Here is a 19,843-nt window from a genome sequence, read left to right as displayed (position 1 = left end):
AAAGTATTTTTCAAAAGGCTTTCATTCACAAAAGCAAACATGAAGTGGCCTTTTAACTGTATATCTGATTTTAAAGTGAGAGCTATGCACAAAAATTACATGATTAAAAAGCCTATACATTTTGTCACTGAAAATCTGTTCATAAAATATGAAACAGAACTAAATACAAACTTTGTAAGTATGGTTGAAAAAGTACACGAGGTAGCAAAACACAAAAATATGAAATCTTGATACCACTGAGGTTCAGCTGTGCATTATGCTCTCTCTTTAAGTCAAATAAAAGGAAAAGCATGAGCAGAAATAATCTAGTATGTTACATATTAAACAGAAAACATGTATTTCTATGAATAATTATAGTTAAAAATTAATCTAAAGGTCTTCAGAAATTTTCAAACTGGATTTCATGAATTTATCTGAGTAGTCCTATGTTTGTTCTGAATTGACTCATTAGGTTTCTTGGCAATGACACACTACATTTACCCTGTGGTCCCCAAAGGAACAACTGCACAGAGAATGAACAAATGATCAAGTAAGAAAACTGAGTAAAAAAAGTATGCATCATGTTTTTCCACCTAAAGTTTCTAAACTAAAGTGATTTTTATTTAAGACATTAGTTTTGGCTGAAAACAGTATGAAAGTTCTCACTTTGATGGGAGCTCTAATCAAGGCTGAAAGGAATCCACTAAACAGAGAAATGGGCAATTTGAAGATCTCCACCTGTTTCACAAAAGCTAACAGCACACGCTGACATTTTATATTTCTTGAGTTTAAAAATCAGATAAAACGAGATCAGGTGCCTGCAGTTAGTTTCACAGGAAAGGGGAAGAATGAGAAACTTAAAAGGAAAGCTTTAGAAACTTGCACTTGTCTTTGAAGTTTGAAGGTTCAAAATCTTTAAGGGCAAAAGATGAAAAAGGCAGACTAATGCTAGAGAGAGAAGCATCCCTTACCCATGCTGGAGAATTTGAGAAATTAAAGTGTTCTATCTAGTACATACTTTGTGTTTGTTTCCAATCTTAATTTTTTTAAAAAATTATTTATTGAGAGAGGAAGGGAGAGAGAGAGAGAAACACTGATTTGTTGTTCCATCTATCCACGCATTCATTGGTTGGTTCCTGTATGTGCCCTACCTGGGATTGAACCTATGACTTGATGCACTGAGACGATCCTCCTGCCAACTAAGCTACCTATCCAGGGCTAATACATTCTTATAAGGAGACTACCAATTCATCATAGAATTTAGGAGCTAAATTGGAAATACATTTTTGAAACTCTTTGGAACTAAAGTTTCTCCAATATTTCATATTAAAATACATGCAAATGTTACATTTATGATATAATGCAACTTTCAAAGATAAAATTTTGGAGGAAAATTAATATTCATAAATCAGTTCAGAGAATATTTTTTTCCAGGGCTTTCATTTTGGTAAAAATCTATTACAAGGCCCTGGCTGGTTGGCTCAGTGGTAGAGCGTCGGCCTGGCGTGCAGGAGTCCCGGGTTCAATTCCCAGCCAGGGCACACAGGAGAAGTGCCCATCTGCTTCTCCCCCCGTCCTTCCTCTCTGTCTCTCTCTTCCCCTCCCGCAGCCAAGGCTCCATTGGAGCAAAGACGGCCCAGGCGCTGGGGATGGCTCCATGGCCTCTGCCTCAGGCGCTAGAGTGGCTCTGGTCACAACAGAGCGACGCCCCAAGATGGGCAGAGCATCACCCCCTGGTGGGCATGCCAGGTGAATCCTGGTTGGGCACATGCAGGAGTCTGTCTGACTGCCTCCCCATTTCCAACTTCAGAAAAATACAAAAAAAAAAAAATCTATTACAATAAAATTTTCTTATAGATTTTATACAGAATGGCAAATTTTAGTTAAATGTCCAGGACATAACTTATGAAGAAAATTTTAAGAAAACATATTAACATATTTGTAAACAGATTTTGAAAGCTGCGAGCATGGGAGAAGTTACTGTCCAGGTCAGTGAACACTTATCAGAACATGACAAACCTGGTTCACTCATAAAACCAGCTTAAAGAGTCTAACTGCTTAGCTTATTAGGCAGTTTAAATATATTCTATTATATCATACTTTCCAAAAAGCTTTGTAAAAGACAAAGTAAGAAACAAAGTTGTTAAAATAGGTGAGAGTGGGTAGGAGGGAGAGTGTCTTTAAAAGAAGGAAGTTCTTATGTTTAACCTTAATAGCTAATGTAGTTATCATAATTAAGCATGACATTTGACTCAATTTCCTGAGATAAGAAAAAAAGAAAAAGAAAAACCAACCAAAAAACAACAAAATCCCAATGTGTCTAGTATTAAATACAGCTAACTACATTCTACAGGGTAGAATACAATTTTAGGTAGACAGTAAGAAAACCAAACAGCATGTTTATTTAAGAACAAAAGAATAATCATAAATGTTTAAAGTGTTTTTAATTAGTTCAGAAAAGAAAAGGAAATTAGGCTAAAATTCTTAGTTCAATGGTATCTTTTATAAAAATGAATCATGAAGACTGACTTACTAGAGTTTCTTAACTCAAAGTGAACTGCTGTTCCAGATCCCTTCCTAGAAAAAATGTCTAGGTCCTATTTTAGGGAGTCTTTTGGATGAAGTTACCACATTTAAAAAGTTATAATTTAAGTCAGTAAGACCTATGCAAACTTATTCACCTTCTGAGAGTCAATAAAACTTCCTTCTTAAATATATGTGTAAGGTCTACTGGAAAGTTCTGTCCGTTTTTGGAATAAAACAAAATACAAATTTTTCTTACCGTCAATAAACTTTATTAAATAATATAACTGCCATTACTATTAATGATTTCTTGCCAGCGTGAGGGCAGTTTGTATATCCCATTTTTGAAAAATGTTTTATCTTTTGATGCGAAAAATTGAACCAGTGCTTGTTTGATATCTTCTTCATTTTTGAATTTTTTGCCCTTCAAAAAATTTTGTAAGGACAAAAACAAGTGATAGTCGGAGAGTGCTGAGTCCAGGGAATATGGTGGATGCGACAGACATGCTTCTGTAGCATTTCTTCCTCGTTGAAATTCGTAAAATTTACAGTGGCGTAAATGAACTTTACCAGTAGCCAAGGGTACACTATCGCTTTACACATAAGACTAACGTGAATCAACTTTGTTTTAGTTAATTTGCTACGTCAGTATGTATACATTAAGTGATAAAAATAGAGAGGCACACATGTGCCAAATAAACGTGCTTATGTGTCGAAACTTGTGATAGAAACGGACAGAACTTTCCGGCAGACCTTATATATGTTTAATTTTTTAAAAATTCACAAAGTACATATTAATTTTAATTTATGAATATATATAGTTATTAGAAAAGTTAGTAATTTCTTTTTCTAGAAATTATGATTAGCTAGTAATTTTTCAATCAACTACATGACTGATAATTTTCTTCACCCTTGATTCTATTGCTGACATATGTAACTGAACATCCCACACATCACAGTGACACATTTCTTTACAGGCTGGACACTGGGCTGTGATGAAACACTGTTTCCTATGAAAGGTCCCCTAAATTACCCACCAGCTTTGCTGAATGCCTTCATCTTAGCTCTTAGTTTATATTAAGCGCTACTGCTATTAAACTTTAGTCCCAGGGGGTTGGAAACAGGTACAAATGTCACCAGTGCAAACAAGGATTACTACAGAAGACAGACTGTAGTTCACAGTACACTTCCTGAGCCTATGTTACCAGTACTCATCTTCAAGTTACAGAAAAGCAAATTTCACGTGGCAACAAATATTTTATCCAACGGTAGTGTTGATGGTCATATATCTGTATTTAAATAAGTAGGTCATATATCATTTTTCCATTGATGACAAAATATATAGCTACTTTCAAACACTAGATAAAACATTTCAAACAGTGATATATATATTATATTTAACTATGCACTTCAGCTTAAATATTTACATACGCAATCTTATAAAACAGAAGAGTAGTTCAAATAAAGTGTTTTCTGACCGTTCTCCTTGTAGCCCATCCCTAGGATGACCTCAGGTGCTCTGTAGTAGCGCGTCACTACATAAGGAGTCATCATAAAACTAGTTCCTGCGGTCCTGGCCAGTCCAAAGTCAAGGATCTTCAAAGTGCAGTCTGACTTTACTACTATATTACTGGGCTTTAAGTCCTTTGAAAATAAAAAAATTAAAAAATGACTGCTATGATATATACAAATATTTTGCAGTTCACAAGTTATTAGATCACTAGTAAAACAATTCATGCTAATTGTTTATATCTCTCACCATAATTAATATCACTGCACAGATTCATCTTAGTAGGTACATTTGAGGAAATTAGCTTAAAGGCATTTTAATTTATGAATATATATAGTTATTAGAAAAGTTAGTAATTTATTTTTCTAGAAATTATGATTAGCTAGTAATTTTTCAATCAAGTGGAGTAATAGCGATTTGGAAAGGCATATAAAAGTTCACCTAAGAACTAATATGGTAAAAAAGAGAACCATAAGCTAACATTTATATTCACTTATATATTAAATACCAACATTTAAAAATGATTTAAAAAATATTTATTTTAGAGAGAGAAAAGGAGAGAGGGTAAGGGAGAAAGAGAGAGAGAGAAATACTGGTTTGCTGCTCCACCCATCCCTGCATTCACTGGCCAATTCTTGCACGTGCCCTGGCTGGGATCAGATGCGCAACCCTGGTGTCTGGGGATGACGCTCTACCTGATTAAATTACCCAGACAGAACAAAAACTAATTTTAAAGACACAATGAACTTCAACAATGGGCCATTCTATGTCAATCCAAGCAAGTGCCATTGACCTTTCAAACTGGCAGATGTTCAATTCTAAAGGACTGAAATAGTCATTAACAGTCTTCCATCACTGATTTCCCATCCAAAATCACCCAAATTTACTCATAACATTTTGTCTGCCTGTAGAGGTAGGGCAGCATTGTCTTGGTGCCACTAATCTATAAAATTACTTGCTGTGAATGCTACTAAATAATGTCTTTGTGAAGAATTTTCCACCTGACCCCAACCTTAAGGAATTCTGGGATATGATCACTACAAGGAGGCAGCAGCATAAACACTCATGGCTGCAAGTTCAACACATTTTGCTGTTAACTTCCATGGAACCTATCTGAACCAAGAGACCAATGAAAGCAAGCACATATCCACAACACACACACATTCCACTACTGGTCCTGCCAGCCTGAAAGGCAATGATCACTTCTGTAACGTTTATATTCAGAAAAAATAAGCGTATTTTTATAGGCAATCATGGATGGCTTTAGAAGATCTATAACACAAGGATTTTATCAAATTAAAATTAGAGATTAACAGGTTTAGTGAGACAGAAGATAAAATTTTTCATTATTGCTATTCTGTATATATAATGTTGCCACTATTTCCAAAATACATTATCTCAGTCAAGTATCACTGCATGTTCAACAATAAAAATTATAAGTTTTGATACCACTTCAACGTTTACTGTGATGGTTAAGAATTAATGGGTCTTTATACTACTGCATTCTCATATAGGAGTAAGATTCTAACTTTAAACACTTTATTTTGGAAAAATTAAATGCAAAACACACTTTAAAAATAGGTATTTTTAAAGAAGAAACTGTACAAAAATGCCTCAAAGAATATTACCCGAAATCTATCCTTGTATATTAGTATGTTCCTTTCAGATGTTAGAGCCACTGCTAACTATATAAGAAGAACTGCCTTTGTATAAATTTGTGGCAGAGGAAGTGGAACTAACTTAAGAACATCTATCTTCTTTCCAGAGAATTTCCAGCCCCCTCACAATTAGCTAGGTAGGTAGGTAGGTAGGTAGGTAGGTAGACCAGCCTTGCTGTGATTAGTTCTAGTCAGTGAGATGTGAGAGGGAACAAAGACTAGAAGTGCATCCTTCTGTTCCTCCCTTGCTTTCGTGATTAGTAACATAGATCGAGGACTACCTGCCAGTCTGAGCTGCTGAGCATCTATGTAACCCAAAATCCTAACTGTACATAAAAAGCAGGCCACATGCTGAACCTGTCAAGTACAGGTGAGCCTGCATGGTGGTCTTGCAAACTCAGAGACCTAAAGTAACCACACAAAATAATCTAAAATTAAAACTTTCTAACTAAAAGCAGTTCATGGTGGGTAGTCCTATCCTACGGAGGTATTTTTCTCTAACAAAGGTCCATGCTTACTTTCATTGAGCCTGTCTGTTGTCTTATTTTGCATTCCTGCCTCCCTAATCTATCACAAATAAATTTTATGTAACCTCTTGACATCTTCCCTTTTGATTCTGATGTATAAAATAAATGCTGAAACTGCCATTTCCAGAGCATTTTCTCAATCAAGATTTGGCTTCCCAGAATTGCCCACAGTTTGGCTCAAATAAACTCATCAAAATTCGTATAGGTTTGGACGTTTTTTATGCCAACATCACCTATCATGACCCGCACTGCACATGCAATGTTGGAAATAAACCTAATCTGTCAAGTCACTGAAAATTCAGGGTTACAACTAGTTGTAATACTGTGATTTATAAAAATATATTTAGTCTTTGTCCCAATTACTGACACAGAGCTCCTAAAACCCTTAGAATTTCTTATTTCTTACATGATAAGAGCAATAAAGTTGTAAAAGGAGTATCTTTTTGTTATTAATAAAAAGTCCTTTTTATAACCCCAGAGTTTATGTTCATGAGGAGACTTTTGAAAAGCCCAAAAGATGGGGGCTGGTTGCCAGGGGAACCAACATCGTGAGTAGAGGTTAGAACTTTCAGCCCCACCCCAGATCTTGACTAGAGATTAAGTCCAATCACCAATGGCCAATGATTTTATCAACATGTCTATGGAGGCAAAAAAGCCTCCATTAAAGCCCAAAAGAGCCTGACCTGTGGTGGCGCAGTGGATAAAGTATCGACCTGGAAATGCTGAGGTCGCTGGTTCGAAGCCCTGGGTTTGCCTAGTCAGGGCACATATGGGAGTTGATGCTTCCAGCTCCTCCCCCCTTCTCTCTCTCTGTCTCTCTCTCCTCTGTCTCTCTGTCTCTCTCTCTCCTCTCTAAAAATGAATAAATAAAATAAAAATATTAAAAAAAAATAGCCCAAAAGAACAGGACTCAGTGGGATTCTGGGATGATAAACATGTGAAGGTTTGGGAAGAGGGCACACTCCCTGCTCTGGGCATCTTTCTTTCTTTCTTTTGTGTGTGTGTGTGTGTGTGTGTGTGTGTGTGTGTGTGTGACAGAGACAGAGAGAGGGACAGATAGGGACAGACAGGCAGGCAGGGAGAGAGAAGCATCAATTCTTTGTTGTGGCACCTTAGTTGTTCATTGATTACTTTCTCATATGTGCCTTGACTAGGGGGCTACAGCAGACCAAGTGACCCCCTTGCTCAAGCCAGCGACTTCAGGCTCAGGCTGGTGAGCTTTGCTCAAACCAGATGAGCCCACGCTCAAGCCAGCAACCTCGAGGTTTCAAACCTGGGTCCTCCACGTCCCAGTCCAACGCTCTATCCAGTGCTCCACCGCTTGGTCAGGCAAGAGGGTAAGGTTATATATTGGTCTTCTGTAATTTAATGTTCCCTTTTATGTTTCTTGCTGCTTAAATTTTTTTTTTCATTTGGCCTGTGATTTCTGTTCTAATTACCTGCTATTCCCATTAATCTGGAAATTTTCTATTTGGAAGGTTTTACTTTACTAAAATCAAATGAACTTCCATGGTGGCGGACTACTGTCCTGTTCCACAGGACAAGGGAATCAAACAACACACAGAAATTTAACTCATTTGCTCTACCTCACGTAATACATGAGTATGAGTTGAGAACGAGATACTCTACCATTTAAAGGGATTTATCTTATGTTGCTTAAAGAAGGCATTAGACTTAATATTATAGCAGCTGCATATGTAATATATTGTACAAAGCAATCAGTTATAATAATAATAAGCCTGAATATCTCAGATACATAATTGTCCTAAAACAGTTATTTTGAGCAAAAATATACATATTTATTCTGAGTTAGTTTATTTGACACAAGGTAGCTCAGAGGAAGATATAATTCCACTGAATTAAATTTCTCAAAATAAATAAATAAATAAAAATCACATAGGCCAAAAGGTGGTAAAATGACACACTTAAAGTGCTGAAAGAAGAGAGGACAATCTAAATCCAGCAAAACTAGCCTTCAAAAGTGAAGAAGAAACTAAGATATTTTGAGGTAAACCAGAGTTAAGGAAGTCTGTCACTAGCACACTTGCTGATGAGAAGTGCTAAAGAGTCCCTCAGGTAGCAATAAAAGAACACCAACCGGCAACTTGAAGTCATAGGAAGAAGTAAAGAATACTGGTCAAGGTAATTACATCGGTACATTAAAAGGCCAGTCTATTTTTTTTCAATATAATTTTAAAGACAATTCTAGTAGACAGTAATTACAAAGCTAGCTTAATGAGCACACAGTATATAAATATGCAATTTGTGGCAACACCAGTATGAAGGGGAAAGGACAGATTGTACAGGCATAGAGGTTTTGTATACTATTGAGGTTAAGGTGGTAATAATTCAAAATACATTGTTACAAGTTGAAGTTTAATAAACTGTAATTTCCAAGGTTACCTTTAAGACTGAAAATAATACAGAAAAGGAAAAGGTAGAAGAATCAAATGGTACACAGCAAATAAAATAATTATCGTATTTTCCCTTGTATAAGAACGCATCCAGATATAAGATGCATCTTAATTTTGGGGCTCGAAATTTGAAAAAAAAAAGTATTACATAAAGTTACTGAACTCAGATTTTAGTCATCATAAAATTCATACTACTCCTTATCCATACAAAAATGTAGGAAATGCAAGTAAGAAAACTATAACAACTGTATAAGACGCACCCAGTTTTTAGACACCAAATTTTTTGAAAAAGGGCATGTCTATACATGGGGAAATATGGTCAACATACAAAGTGGCAGTAATAAAAAAAATTGAGAAACGAAATGATACACAGAAAACAAATAGCAAAATAGTCAAAGTAACTTGCCCCTTCTCAGTAATGACTTTACACTCAGATGCAGTAGACTTGAAAGCTAGAGTAGGGCAGGAGGGGTAGAGAAACTTGATTCTACTGCACTGTTTACAAGAGACTCCCTTTAGTTTCAACGGCACAAACAGGTTAAAAGTGAAAGAATGGAAAAATAATATATTTCATTCAAATAAAAATATAAAGAGAGGTGGAAAAGCTGTTCTAATATCAGACAAAACAGACTGGAAGACAAAAACTGTTACATGGAGCAAAGGAGGACAATATTCAGTACCTTACTTTCACTAATGCACAAAATAAGTAGACAGAAGCTCAGTAAGGAAATAGAGAATGTGAACAACACTATAAACCAACTAGACATAACAGACATTTATAAAATAACCTCTCAAAAACAGCAGAGTACATATTTTTCTCAAGTGCACATGCCATATTCTTTAGGATAGACTATATGTTAAACAAAAGGACAAATATCAATAAATTAAAAAAATTAAAAACCTGAAATCATACAAAGTATCTTCTTTGATGAAATGAAGCTAGAGGGGAAGACAAAATGGCGATGGAGTAGGCAGACATACCAACTTCCACCTCCCAGAACCAAAGTGGATTACAAACTAATTTTAAGAACCATCATCTGGAAAAACCAACTTTGGATTAAACTAAGAGGACTCTTCAACCAAGGAACACTGAAGAAGCCACACCGAGACTGGTAGGAAAAGCGGAAATACGGAAAGGGCTGCCCAGCTCCCCCGAGTGAATGGCAGCTGGGAGAGACTTGTGTGGCGGGAAGTGAGTTTAGCAGAGAGGGGAGTGTCCTGAGTCCCAGGAACAAAGCCCCAGCCTGCAGCCCCAGAGCCTAGAAGAAGCATATGGACAGTATTTAGCTGGAAACAAGATAGGATACTGTTTGTGAGAAAGAGACTGATTTGTCAGACCTAGGATTCTGCTTAAAGGGACCGCGCAGAAAACTTCTATCACAACCACTCACTCGGGGCTCCCAGGATGGGGAGAGAGGAGAGGACTGGAGTAGCACGAAGAGAGTACAATCTAGTAGGCACAGAGAGAAACATTTCAAGAGACAGTTACCCTAACCTCTGGGACGAGTCACTCCCCAAATCTGAAGTGAATATTTCCCCTGGAATCAGCAATACCAGCAAAGGGAAGCAGGACACCAGCCAAACAAGCTCCCCTGCTGTACTTAGAGCAGAGTTGCTTAGAAGGAGTTTTTGGGACTACAGTAGTGAGTCTTAGGGTCTGAGCTGCAGAGCCCCACCCACACGGCAGAGGGCTTGCCAGAGGGCGGGCAGTGGCAGGATCCAGAAGCGCAGTTCTGTCAGAAAGGGCGGGAGCCTGCTGGCCACAACTGAAGCCCAGGTGTGAGCTCAGTCTGCCCGGCTGGGGAGGAGGAGACTGCTAAAGTGGTCAAGCCCAGCTGCGGGCTGCCTGCAATCTACTCTGCGGGGGAAGGGCAGGAGCCCCGGAAGGGGCAGAGACCCACCCCTGAGCAAAGGCGCAGGAGCACAGCCTTGCACTGCCTGCGGAACCGAGGCTTGTAGCCTGACTTGAGAGATGGCTCATCCCGCGGGGGTGGAGCCAAAAGCTCAGAACAAGCGGAGTACCGCAACTGAGTATTGGCACACAGTCCCGCCCGGTCTGTGGAGCCAAGGCTTGCAGCCGTCCCACAAGCGGTATCCTCCTGCAAGGGCAAGGCAAAAGCACGGAATCAGGTGGAGACCCACAGCCAAGCAAAGGTGCTCACCCCTGTCCTCAGGGCCGAGCATAACACCACCCTTGGGGACGGGGTGAAGGACAAGGCCACCGAGGCTTGTACTCCCAAGCACGAGATCACAGCCACTCCCATGAAGGAGAGGCAGAAACCACAGCAACAGCCCCAGTGGGCAGGTACCGGCAACGCCCATACCTGAATGCCCTAGGCAGCAACCGCAGAGGGGGTGGTGTGCCTGCAGACAGACCACACCTAGGGAACACAGAGGCCACACCCAGGGGACTCTGGTGGCCAAAACCTTCTTTTACACAGACAAAATGAGAAAGCAGAGAAATGCAAAACAAATGAATCAAGAGAAATCCCCAGAAAAGGACCTGAATGAGTCAGACATAATCAAATTACCAGATGTAGAGTTTAAAATAACAATTGTTAGGATGTTCAAAGATATTTCAACAACAACAGATGGTCATTACAAACACCTAAATAAAGAGATAGCAAATATAAAAAAGAACATTGAAATAATACAAAAGAATCAGTCAGAAATGACCAATACAATATCAGAAATGAAGAACACAATGGAAGGAATTAAAAGCAGGATGGATGAGGCTGAAAATCAAATCAGCAAGTTAGAGGACCACGGAAGCAGAGCAGAAAAAAGGAAAGAGACTCAAAAAGTCAAAGTAAACTCTAAGAGAGCCCTGTAACAACATGAAGAGAAATAACATCCGCATCATAGGGCTGCCTGAAGAAAAAGAGAAAGAACAAAGGATAGAGACTTTGTTCAAACATATCATACCTGAAAATTTCCCTCAATTAAGGCAGGAGAACATCTCATAAGTTCAAGAAGCACAGAGAACTCCATTTAAGAGAAACCCAAAGAAATCTACACCAACACACATCATAATTAAAGTACCAAAGCTAAGTGATAAAGAGAAAATATTAAAAGCTGCTAGAAAAAAAAGACTATCACCTATAAAGGAGCCCCCATAAAGATGACTTCCGACTTCTCAACAGAAACACTTGAGCCAGAAGGGAATGGCAAGAAATATTCAAAGTAATGCAAAACAAGAGCCTACAACCAAGACTACTTTATCCAACAAGGCTATCCTTTAAAATTGAAGGAGAGATAAAAAGCTTTCCAGACAAAAAAAAAAAAAAAAACTCAAAAAATTCACTACAACCAAACCAAGGCTGCAAGAAATGCTAAGGGGCCTGTTGTAAACACATCAAAGGAGAAAAAGAACATACCAAAAGAGGAATACAGTTTTAAAGAATAAAATGGCAATAAACAATTACATATCAATAATAACCTTAAATGTAAATGGATTAAATGATCCGATCAAAAGACATAGGGTAGCTGCGTGGATAAGAAAACAGGACCCATACATATGCTGTCTACAAGAGACACACCTTAAGACAAAAGATGCACACAGACTGAAGATTAAAGGATGGAAAAAAATATTTCACACAATGGAAATGAAAAAAAAACCTGGGGTAGCAATACTTACATCAGAAAAAATGGAATTTAAAATAAAGACTATAGTAAGAGATAAAAAAGGTCACTACATAATGATAAAGGGAGCAATTCAAGAGGAAGATATAACAGTTATAAATATCTACGCACCTTATATAGGAGCACCTATATATATAAATCAGACTTTGATGCATTTAAAGGGTGAAATCAACAGCAATACTATAATAGTAGGAGATTTCAATACCCCACTAACATCACTAGATAGATCCTCAAGAAAGAAAATTAACAAAGAAACAGCAGACATAAAGGACATACTAGATCAACTCGATTTCATAGGTATCTTCAGAACCTTTCACCTTAAAGCAGCAGAATATACATTCTTTTCAAGTGCTCATGGTACATTCTCTAGGATAGACCACGTTAGGGCACAAAAGCGGTCTCAACAAATTTAAGAAGATTGAAATCATATCAAGCACTTTCTCTGATCACAATGGCATGAAACTAGAAAACCACAACAGAAAAACTGAAAAATACTCAAACATTTGGAAACTAAATAGCATGTTGATTAAATAACAAATGGGTTAACAATGAGATCAAAGAAGAAATTTAAAAATTCCTAGAAATGAATGATAACAAGCATACATCAACTCAAAATTGATGGGATACAGAAAAAGCAGTACTGAGAGGGAAGTTCATATAGCATTACAGGCATACCTCAAGAAGTTAGAAAAAGCTAAAATAAACAACTTGACCCTACATCTAAAAGAACTAGAAAAAAAACAGCAAGTAAAGCCCAGAGCTAGTAGAAAGAAAAAAATAATAAAAATAAGAGCAGAAATAAATGACATGGAGGCTAAAGAAACAATACAGAGGATCAATGAAACCAGGAGCTGGTTCTTTGAAAAGGTAAACAAGATCGATGAACCTTTAACCAGATTCACCAAGAAAAAAAGAGAGAGGACTCAAATAAATAAAATTAGAAATGAGAGTGGAGAAATAACAACTGACACAACATAAATACAAAATATTGTAAGAAAATATTATGAAGAATTGTACGCCAAAATACTAGAAAACCTAGATGAAATGGACAATTTCCTTAAAACATATAATCCTCCAAAAATTAATCTGGAAGAATCAGAAAACCTAAACAGACCAATTACAACAAATGAGATTGAAACAGTTATCAAAAACCTCTCAAAAAAGAAAAGTCCTGGGCCTGATGGCTTCACAAGTGAATTCTACCAAACAGTCAAAGAAGAACTAACTCCTATCCTTCTCAAGCTATTTCAAAAAATTTAAGAGGAAGGAAGACTTCCAAGCTCCTTCTATGAGGCAAGTATGATTCTGATTCCAAAACTAGGCAAAGACAACACAAAGAAAGAAAATTATAGTCCAATATCCCTGATGAATATAGATGCTAAAATCCTCAACAAAATATTAGCAAACAGGATCCAGCAATATATGAAAAAAATCATACACCATGATCAAGTAGGATTTTCTTGGGAGGCAAGGCTGGTACAATATTTGCAAATCAACCAATGTGATTCATCACATAAACAAAAGGAAGGAGAAAAACCACATGATAATTTCAACAGATGCAGAAAAGCATTTCATAAAATCCAGCACCTAATCATGATCAAAAAAACTCTCAGCAAAGTGGGAACACAGGGAACATACCTCAAAATGATAAAGGCCATCTATGACAAACCCACAGCCAACATCATACTCAATGCGAAAAAATTAAAAGCAATCCCCTTAAGATCAGGAACAAGGCATGGGTGCCCCCTTTCACAACTCTTATTCAATATAGTTCTGGAAGTCCTAGCCACAGCAATCAGACAAGAAAAAAAAATAAAAGGCATCCAAATTGGAAAAGAAGAAGTAAAACTATCATTATTTGCAGAGGATATGACATTGTATATAAAAAACCCTAAAGTCTTAGTAAAAAAACTACTAGACCTGATAAATGAATTCAACAAGAATGGCAGGATATAAAATTAATACTCAGAAAAGAGGCATATTTATACACTAACAATGAACTGTCAGAAAGAAAAATTAAGGAAGCAATCCCCTTTACCATTGTAACCAAAAAAATAAAGTACCTAGGAATAAATTTAACCAGGGAGATTAAAGACTTGTACTCGAAAATTATAAAACATTGATAAAAGAAATCAAGGAAGATACAAACAAGTGGAAGCATATACCATGCTTATGGGTAGGAAGAATAAACATCATTAAAATGTCTATATTACCCAAAGCAATTTATAAATTCAATGCAATACCGATTAAAATACCAATGACTTACTTCAACAATATAGAACACATATTCCAAAAATTTATATGGAACCAAAAGAGAACATGAATAGCCTCAGCAATCTTGAAAAGGAAGAATAAAGTGGGAGGTATCACACTTCTGGATATCAAGTTATACTATAAGGCCATTGTACTCAAAACAGCCTGGTACTGGCATAAGAATAGGCATATAGATCAATGGAACAGAACTGAGAACCCAGAAATAAACCCACACTTTTATGGACAACTGATATTTGACAAAGGAGGTCACAGCATACATTGGAGTAAAGACAGCCTTTTCAACAAATGGTGTAGGAAAAATTGGACAGCTACCTGCAAAAAAATGAAACTAGACCACTAAGTTACACCATTCACAAAAGTAAACTCAAAATGGATAAAAGACTTAAATGTAAGCTGTAAAACCATAAGCATCTTAGAAGAAAACATAGGCATTAAGCTCTCTGACATCTCTCGCAGCAATATATTTGCCAATTTATCTGCATGGGTAAGTGAAATAAAAGACAGGATAAACAAATGGGACTATATCAAACTAAAAATCTTCTGCACAGCTAAAGACAATAAGAACAGAATAAAAAGACAAACTACACAATGGGAGAATATATTTGACAATATGTCTGATAAGGGGTTAATAGCCAAGATTTATGGAGAACTTGTAAAACTCAACACCAGGAAGACAAACAATCCAATCAAAAAATGGGAAAAAGAAATGAATAGACACTTCTCCAAAGAGGACATACAGATGGCCAACAGGCATATGAAAAAATGCTCAACATCAGTAATTATTAGAGAAATGCAAATTAAAACCACAATGAGATATCACGACCAGGCAGTGGCACAGTGGATAGAGCGTCAGGCTGGGACGCAGATGCGGAGATATCACCTCACACCAGTCAGAATGGTGCTCATCAACAAAACAACACAGAGTAAGTGCTGGCGAGGATGTGAAGAAAAGGGAACCCTCCTGCACCGCTGGTGGGAATGCAGACTGGTGCAGCCTCTGTGGAAAACAGTATGGAGATTCCTCAAAAAATTAAAAACCAAACTGCCTTTTGATCCAGCTATACCCCTTTTAGGAATATACCCCAAGAACACCATAGCACTGTTTTAAAAGAAGAAATGCACCCCCATGTTTATGGCAGCATTGTTCACAATAGCGAAGATCTGGAAACAGCCCATGTATCGATCAGTGGACGAGTGGATTAAAAAACTTTGGTACATATATACTATGGAATACTACTCAGCCATAAGAAATGATGACATCGGATCATTTACAACAACATAGATGGATCTTGATAACATTATACTGAGTGAAATAAGTAAATCAGAAAAAACTAAGAACTTTATGATTCCATACAAAGGTGAGACATAAAAATGAGACTCAGAGACATGGACAAAAGTGTGGGGGTTACAGGGTGGGGGGGAGGAGAGGGAGGAGGCTTGGGGAGGAGAGGGACACAAAGAAATCCAGTTAGATGGTGATGAAAGACAACTGGACTTTGGGTGAGGGGTATACAGCATAATCAAAGTCAAAATAACCTAGAGATGTTTTCTCTGAACATATGTGCCCTGATTTATCAAAGTCACCCCATTAAAATTAATTTAAAAAAAAAGAAATCAAGCTAGAAAAAAGGGAAAGTGGAAATTCAGACATTTTGGAAATTAAACAATATATGATTAATTAATAGTTAAGAGAGGGAGAGAGACAGGAACAGAGGAGAGAGAGAGAGAAGAGAGAGAGAAGAGAGAGAGAAGCATCAACTCATAGTTGCTTCACTTTAATTGTTCTTTTATTGCTTCTCATACATGCCTTGATTGGGAGACTCAAGCCAAGTCAGTGATCCCCTGCTTATGCCAGTGACCTTGCATTCAAGCCAACGAGCTTGGGGTCATGTGAATGATCAAAGACTCAAGCCGGCGACCTTGCACTCAAGTCAGCGACTTTGGGGTTTTGAACCTGAAACCTCAGCATTCCAGGTCCACTGCACCACCACTAGTCAGACTAACCAATAGACTCTTAAACAACTAATGGGTCAAAACACTTCACAGGGAAAATTAATAATACTTTGAGATGAATGAAAATGAAAATACAACAAACAAAATTTAAGGAATGCCTAAAAAGCAGAGCTCAGGGGCAATTTTATAGCTGTTAATACCCACATTAAAAAAAATCTCAAATCAATAACCTAATATTTCACCTTAAGAAACTAGAAGAGCATTATTAAATTAAAAAAAAAGAAACTAGAAGGGCAAACTAACCTCAAAGCAAGAAGATGCAAGGAAATAATAAAGAATAAAATAGAAATTAATAAAATAGAGACTAGAAAAAAAATATCCAACAAAAACAGAAGTTGATTCTTAAAAAGAGCAGCAAAATTGATAAACTAAGAATAAGATGATGCAATTAACTAAAATCACAAACAAAAGTGGTGCATTACTACCAACTTTACAGAAGCCAGAATACTATGAAGATGTACACTAACAAACTAGATAACTTAAATGAAATGAAGAAGTTCCTAGAAATACATAGTAAAAAAACTGAACTCAAGGAACAAAAAATCTAAATACACCCTTAATAAGTAGAGAGTGAATCAATAATCAAAATCTCAAAAAAAGGAAAGCTTCGAATCATATGACTTTAGTGGCAAATTCTACCAATCATTTAATTAATTAACACCAATCTTTCTCAAACTCTTCCAAAAAATAAAAGGAGGAGGAAGACTTTCTAGCTTATTCTGAGACCAACTTTACCTTGATACCAAATTTGGAAAAAGACATCATAAAAAACAAAACAAAACTACACAACAATATCACTTATGCACACAAATGCAAAAATACTGAGCAAAATAATCCTAACAGCATATTAAAAGGATTATACATTATGAACAAGTGGGATTTGATCCCAGGAATGCAAGGGTGGTTCAACATACTAAACTCAATCAATTTTATATTAATTGAATCAAGAAAAACAAACATGATCACCTAAATAATACAAAAAGGCATTTAACAAAACCCAACACCTCTTCATAATAAAACCAATTAAACTAGGACTAGACAGTATGTGGTGAAAAATTAACATTAATGCAAAGAGGGTTGGCTTTTGCCCTCAGTTACAGGTGATCTCTAGGCCTCTGGAATATCCTGATAGCCATGCGTTTGTTTGCCTGGGGTTTTAGCCACAGTACAGTCTAACAATGTGAGAGACTGAAAGTACCAGTGTAACCTTAGGAAGAGTTGGAGACTGAAGGTCAGCCACCAGGCAGGCAGCATGTGGTTAAACAATAAGAAAAACTCTGGATACCAAGGGCTTGAGTGAGGTTTCCTAGTTGGCACTACTTCGTATCTTTAAGCTTTATGAGGAGAGAATGACTGAGTGAATGAGAGGTCTCCATGTTGGGATCTTTTTCAGATTCTACCCAATGCATCACCGCCTTTGGTTGGCTCTAGTCTGTATTCTTTTGTTGTAATAACACAGTGATCATGGTATAGTGTTTTTTGGAGCTCTGTGAGTCATTCTAGTGAATTATCAAATGGAGAGTGGTCCTGAGGACCCCAACTTTGCAGCCAGATGATCGGAAATGAGGGAAGTTTTAGGAACCGGGGGTTGGTATCTGAAGTGAGGTCAGTCTTGTGGGTCTGCACTGTCTGACTGTACAATGTGACTAACTCCAGTGCAAAATGGAACTTCTCAGATACAGAGCATTTAGCTGTATCTACCCTATAGCTGATATCATAGTTAATGGTGAAAGACAGGAAGCCTTTTTCCTAAGATCAAGAACAGGACAAAGATACCCACTTTTGCCACTTCTATTCAACATTTTACTGGAAGTTTTAGCCAGAGCAACTAGGAAAAAAAAAAGAAACAAAAGGCACCCAAATTGGAAAGAAATAAGTGAAATTATTGTGCAAATGAGATGATCTTACAAAGAGAAAATTGTAAAAAAAATTCCCCCAACCCCATTAGAATAAACTGAACAAAGTTGCATGTGATACAACATCAACATACAGAAATCAGTTGTTTCTCTACATGAGTGATGAACAAGCTGAAAGGTAAAACTAAGTACTTTAATTTCTAATAACTTCCAAAAGAATAAAATAGCTACGAAAAAATGTAATGAGGTGAAAGATTATACATTAAAAACTATAAGCCCTGGTCGGTTGGCTCAGTGGTAGAGCATCAGCCCAGTGTGTGGAAGTCCTGGGTTCGATTCCTGGCCAGGGCACACAGGAGAAGCACCCACCTTCTTCTCTACCCTTCCCCCACTCCTTTCTCTCTATCTCTTTCTTTCCTTCTCACAGCCAAGGCTCTATTGGAGCAAAGCTGGCCTGGGCACTGAGGATGGCTCCATGGCCTCCACTTCAGGCACTAGAATGGCTCTGGTTACAACTGAGCAATGCCCCAGATGAGCAGAGCATCACCCCCTAAAGGACTTGTCGGGTGGATTCTGGTTGGGTGCGTGCAGGAGTCTGCCTTTTTGCCTCCATACTTCTCACTTCAGAAAAATACAAAAAAAAAAAAAAAAAAAGCCAAAGACAAAAAAAAACCAAAATGTTACTAAAAGAAATGAAAGTCCCTTGCTGGCTGGCTCAGCAGTAGAGCATCAGCCCGGTGTGGGGAAGTCCAGGTTTGATTCCCAGCCGGAGAACATAGGAGAGGCGCCCATCTGCTTCTCTACCCCTCCCCTGTCCCCTTTCTCTCTATCTCTCTCTTCCCCTTCTGCAGCCAAGGCTCCATTGGAGCAAAGTTGGCTCAGGCACTGAGGATGGCTCCATGGCCTTCACCTCATGCACTAGAATGGCTCCGGTTGCAATGGAGAAGTGGCCCAGATGGGCAGAGCATCACCCCCTAGTGGGCATGCCGAGTGGATCCCAGTTGGGCACATGAGGGAGTCTGTTTTTCTGCCTCCCGGCTTCTCACTTCAGAAAAATACAAGAAAAAAAGAAAATAGAAATTAAGGATCTATGTTATAGACTGAATTGTGTGTCTCCCAACTCCAAATTCATATGTGGAAGCTCTAACTCCTAATGTGGCTGTATCTGGATATAGGGCTCTTATGGAATTAAGTTAAATGACATCATAGGGTGGAGCCCTAATCCAAAACAACTGGCGTCTTTGTAAAAAATACCAGAGCTTGCGCACATGTCCCCCAACCCCCCTCCCTACAACAAGTCACAAAGTTTGATCAAAAACTGAATTTGCTGGTCAGGGACTTCTGGCCTCCAACATGAGAAAATAAATTTCTGTTGTTTAAGCCACCCAGTCTAGTATTTTGCTATGGAGCTCAAGCAGAGTAATGTAATCTAAGTAAATGGAAAGAC

At 37.6% G+C, this 19,843-nt stretch overlaps 1 protein-coding gene across 7 annotated transcripts in view; it reads right to left on the bottom strand.

The window, feature by feature from the left end:
* MAPK8 (mitogen-activated protein kinase 8) overlaps nt 1-19,843 on the bottom strand; it is a 90,595-nt gene that overhangs the window by 14,165 nt on the left and 56,587 nt on the right. For all 7 annotated transcript variants that reach the window (XM_066349118.1, XM_066349119.1, XM_066349117.1 and 4 more), the window contains one exon: nt 3,981-4,146. In XM_066349118.1, the coding sequence (XP_066205215.1) occupies nt 3,981-4,146 (166 nt within the window). The remainder of the gene's footprint in view (nt 1-3,980; nt 4,147-19,843) is intronic.

This window comes from Saccopteryx leptura, chromosome 9 (genome assembly GCF_036850995.1).
Source record: "Saccopteryx leptura isolate mSacLep1 chromosome 9, mSacLep1_pri_phased_curated, whole genome shotgun sequence".
NCBI classification, from domain to species: domain Eukaryota; kingdom Metazoa; phylum Chordata; class Mammalia; order Chiroptera; family Emballonuridae; genus Saccopteryx; species Saccopteryx leptura.
This window is presented reverse-complemented; position numbering and strand designations above follow the sequence as displayed.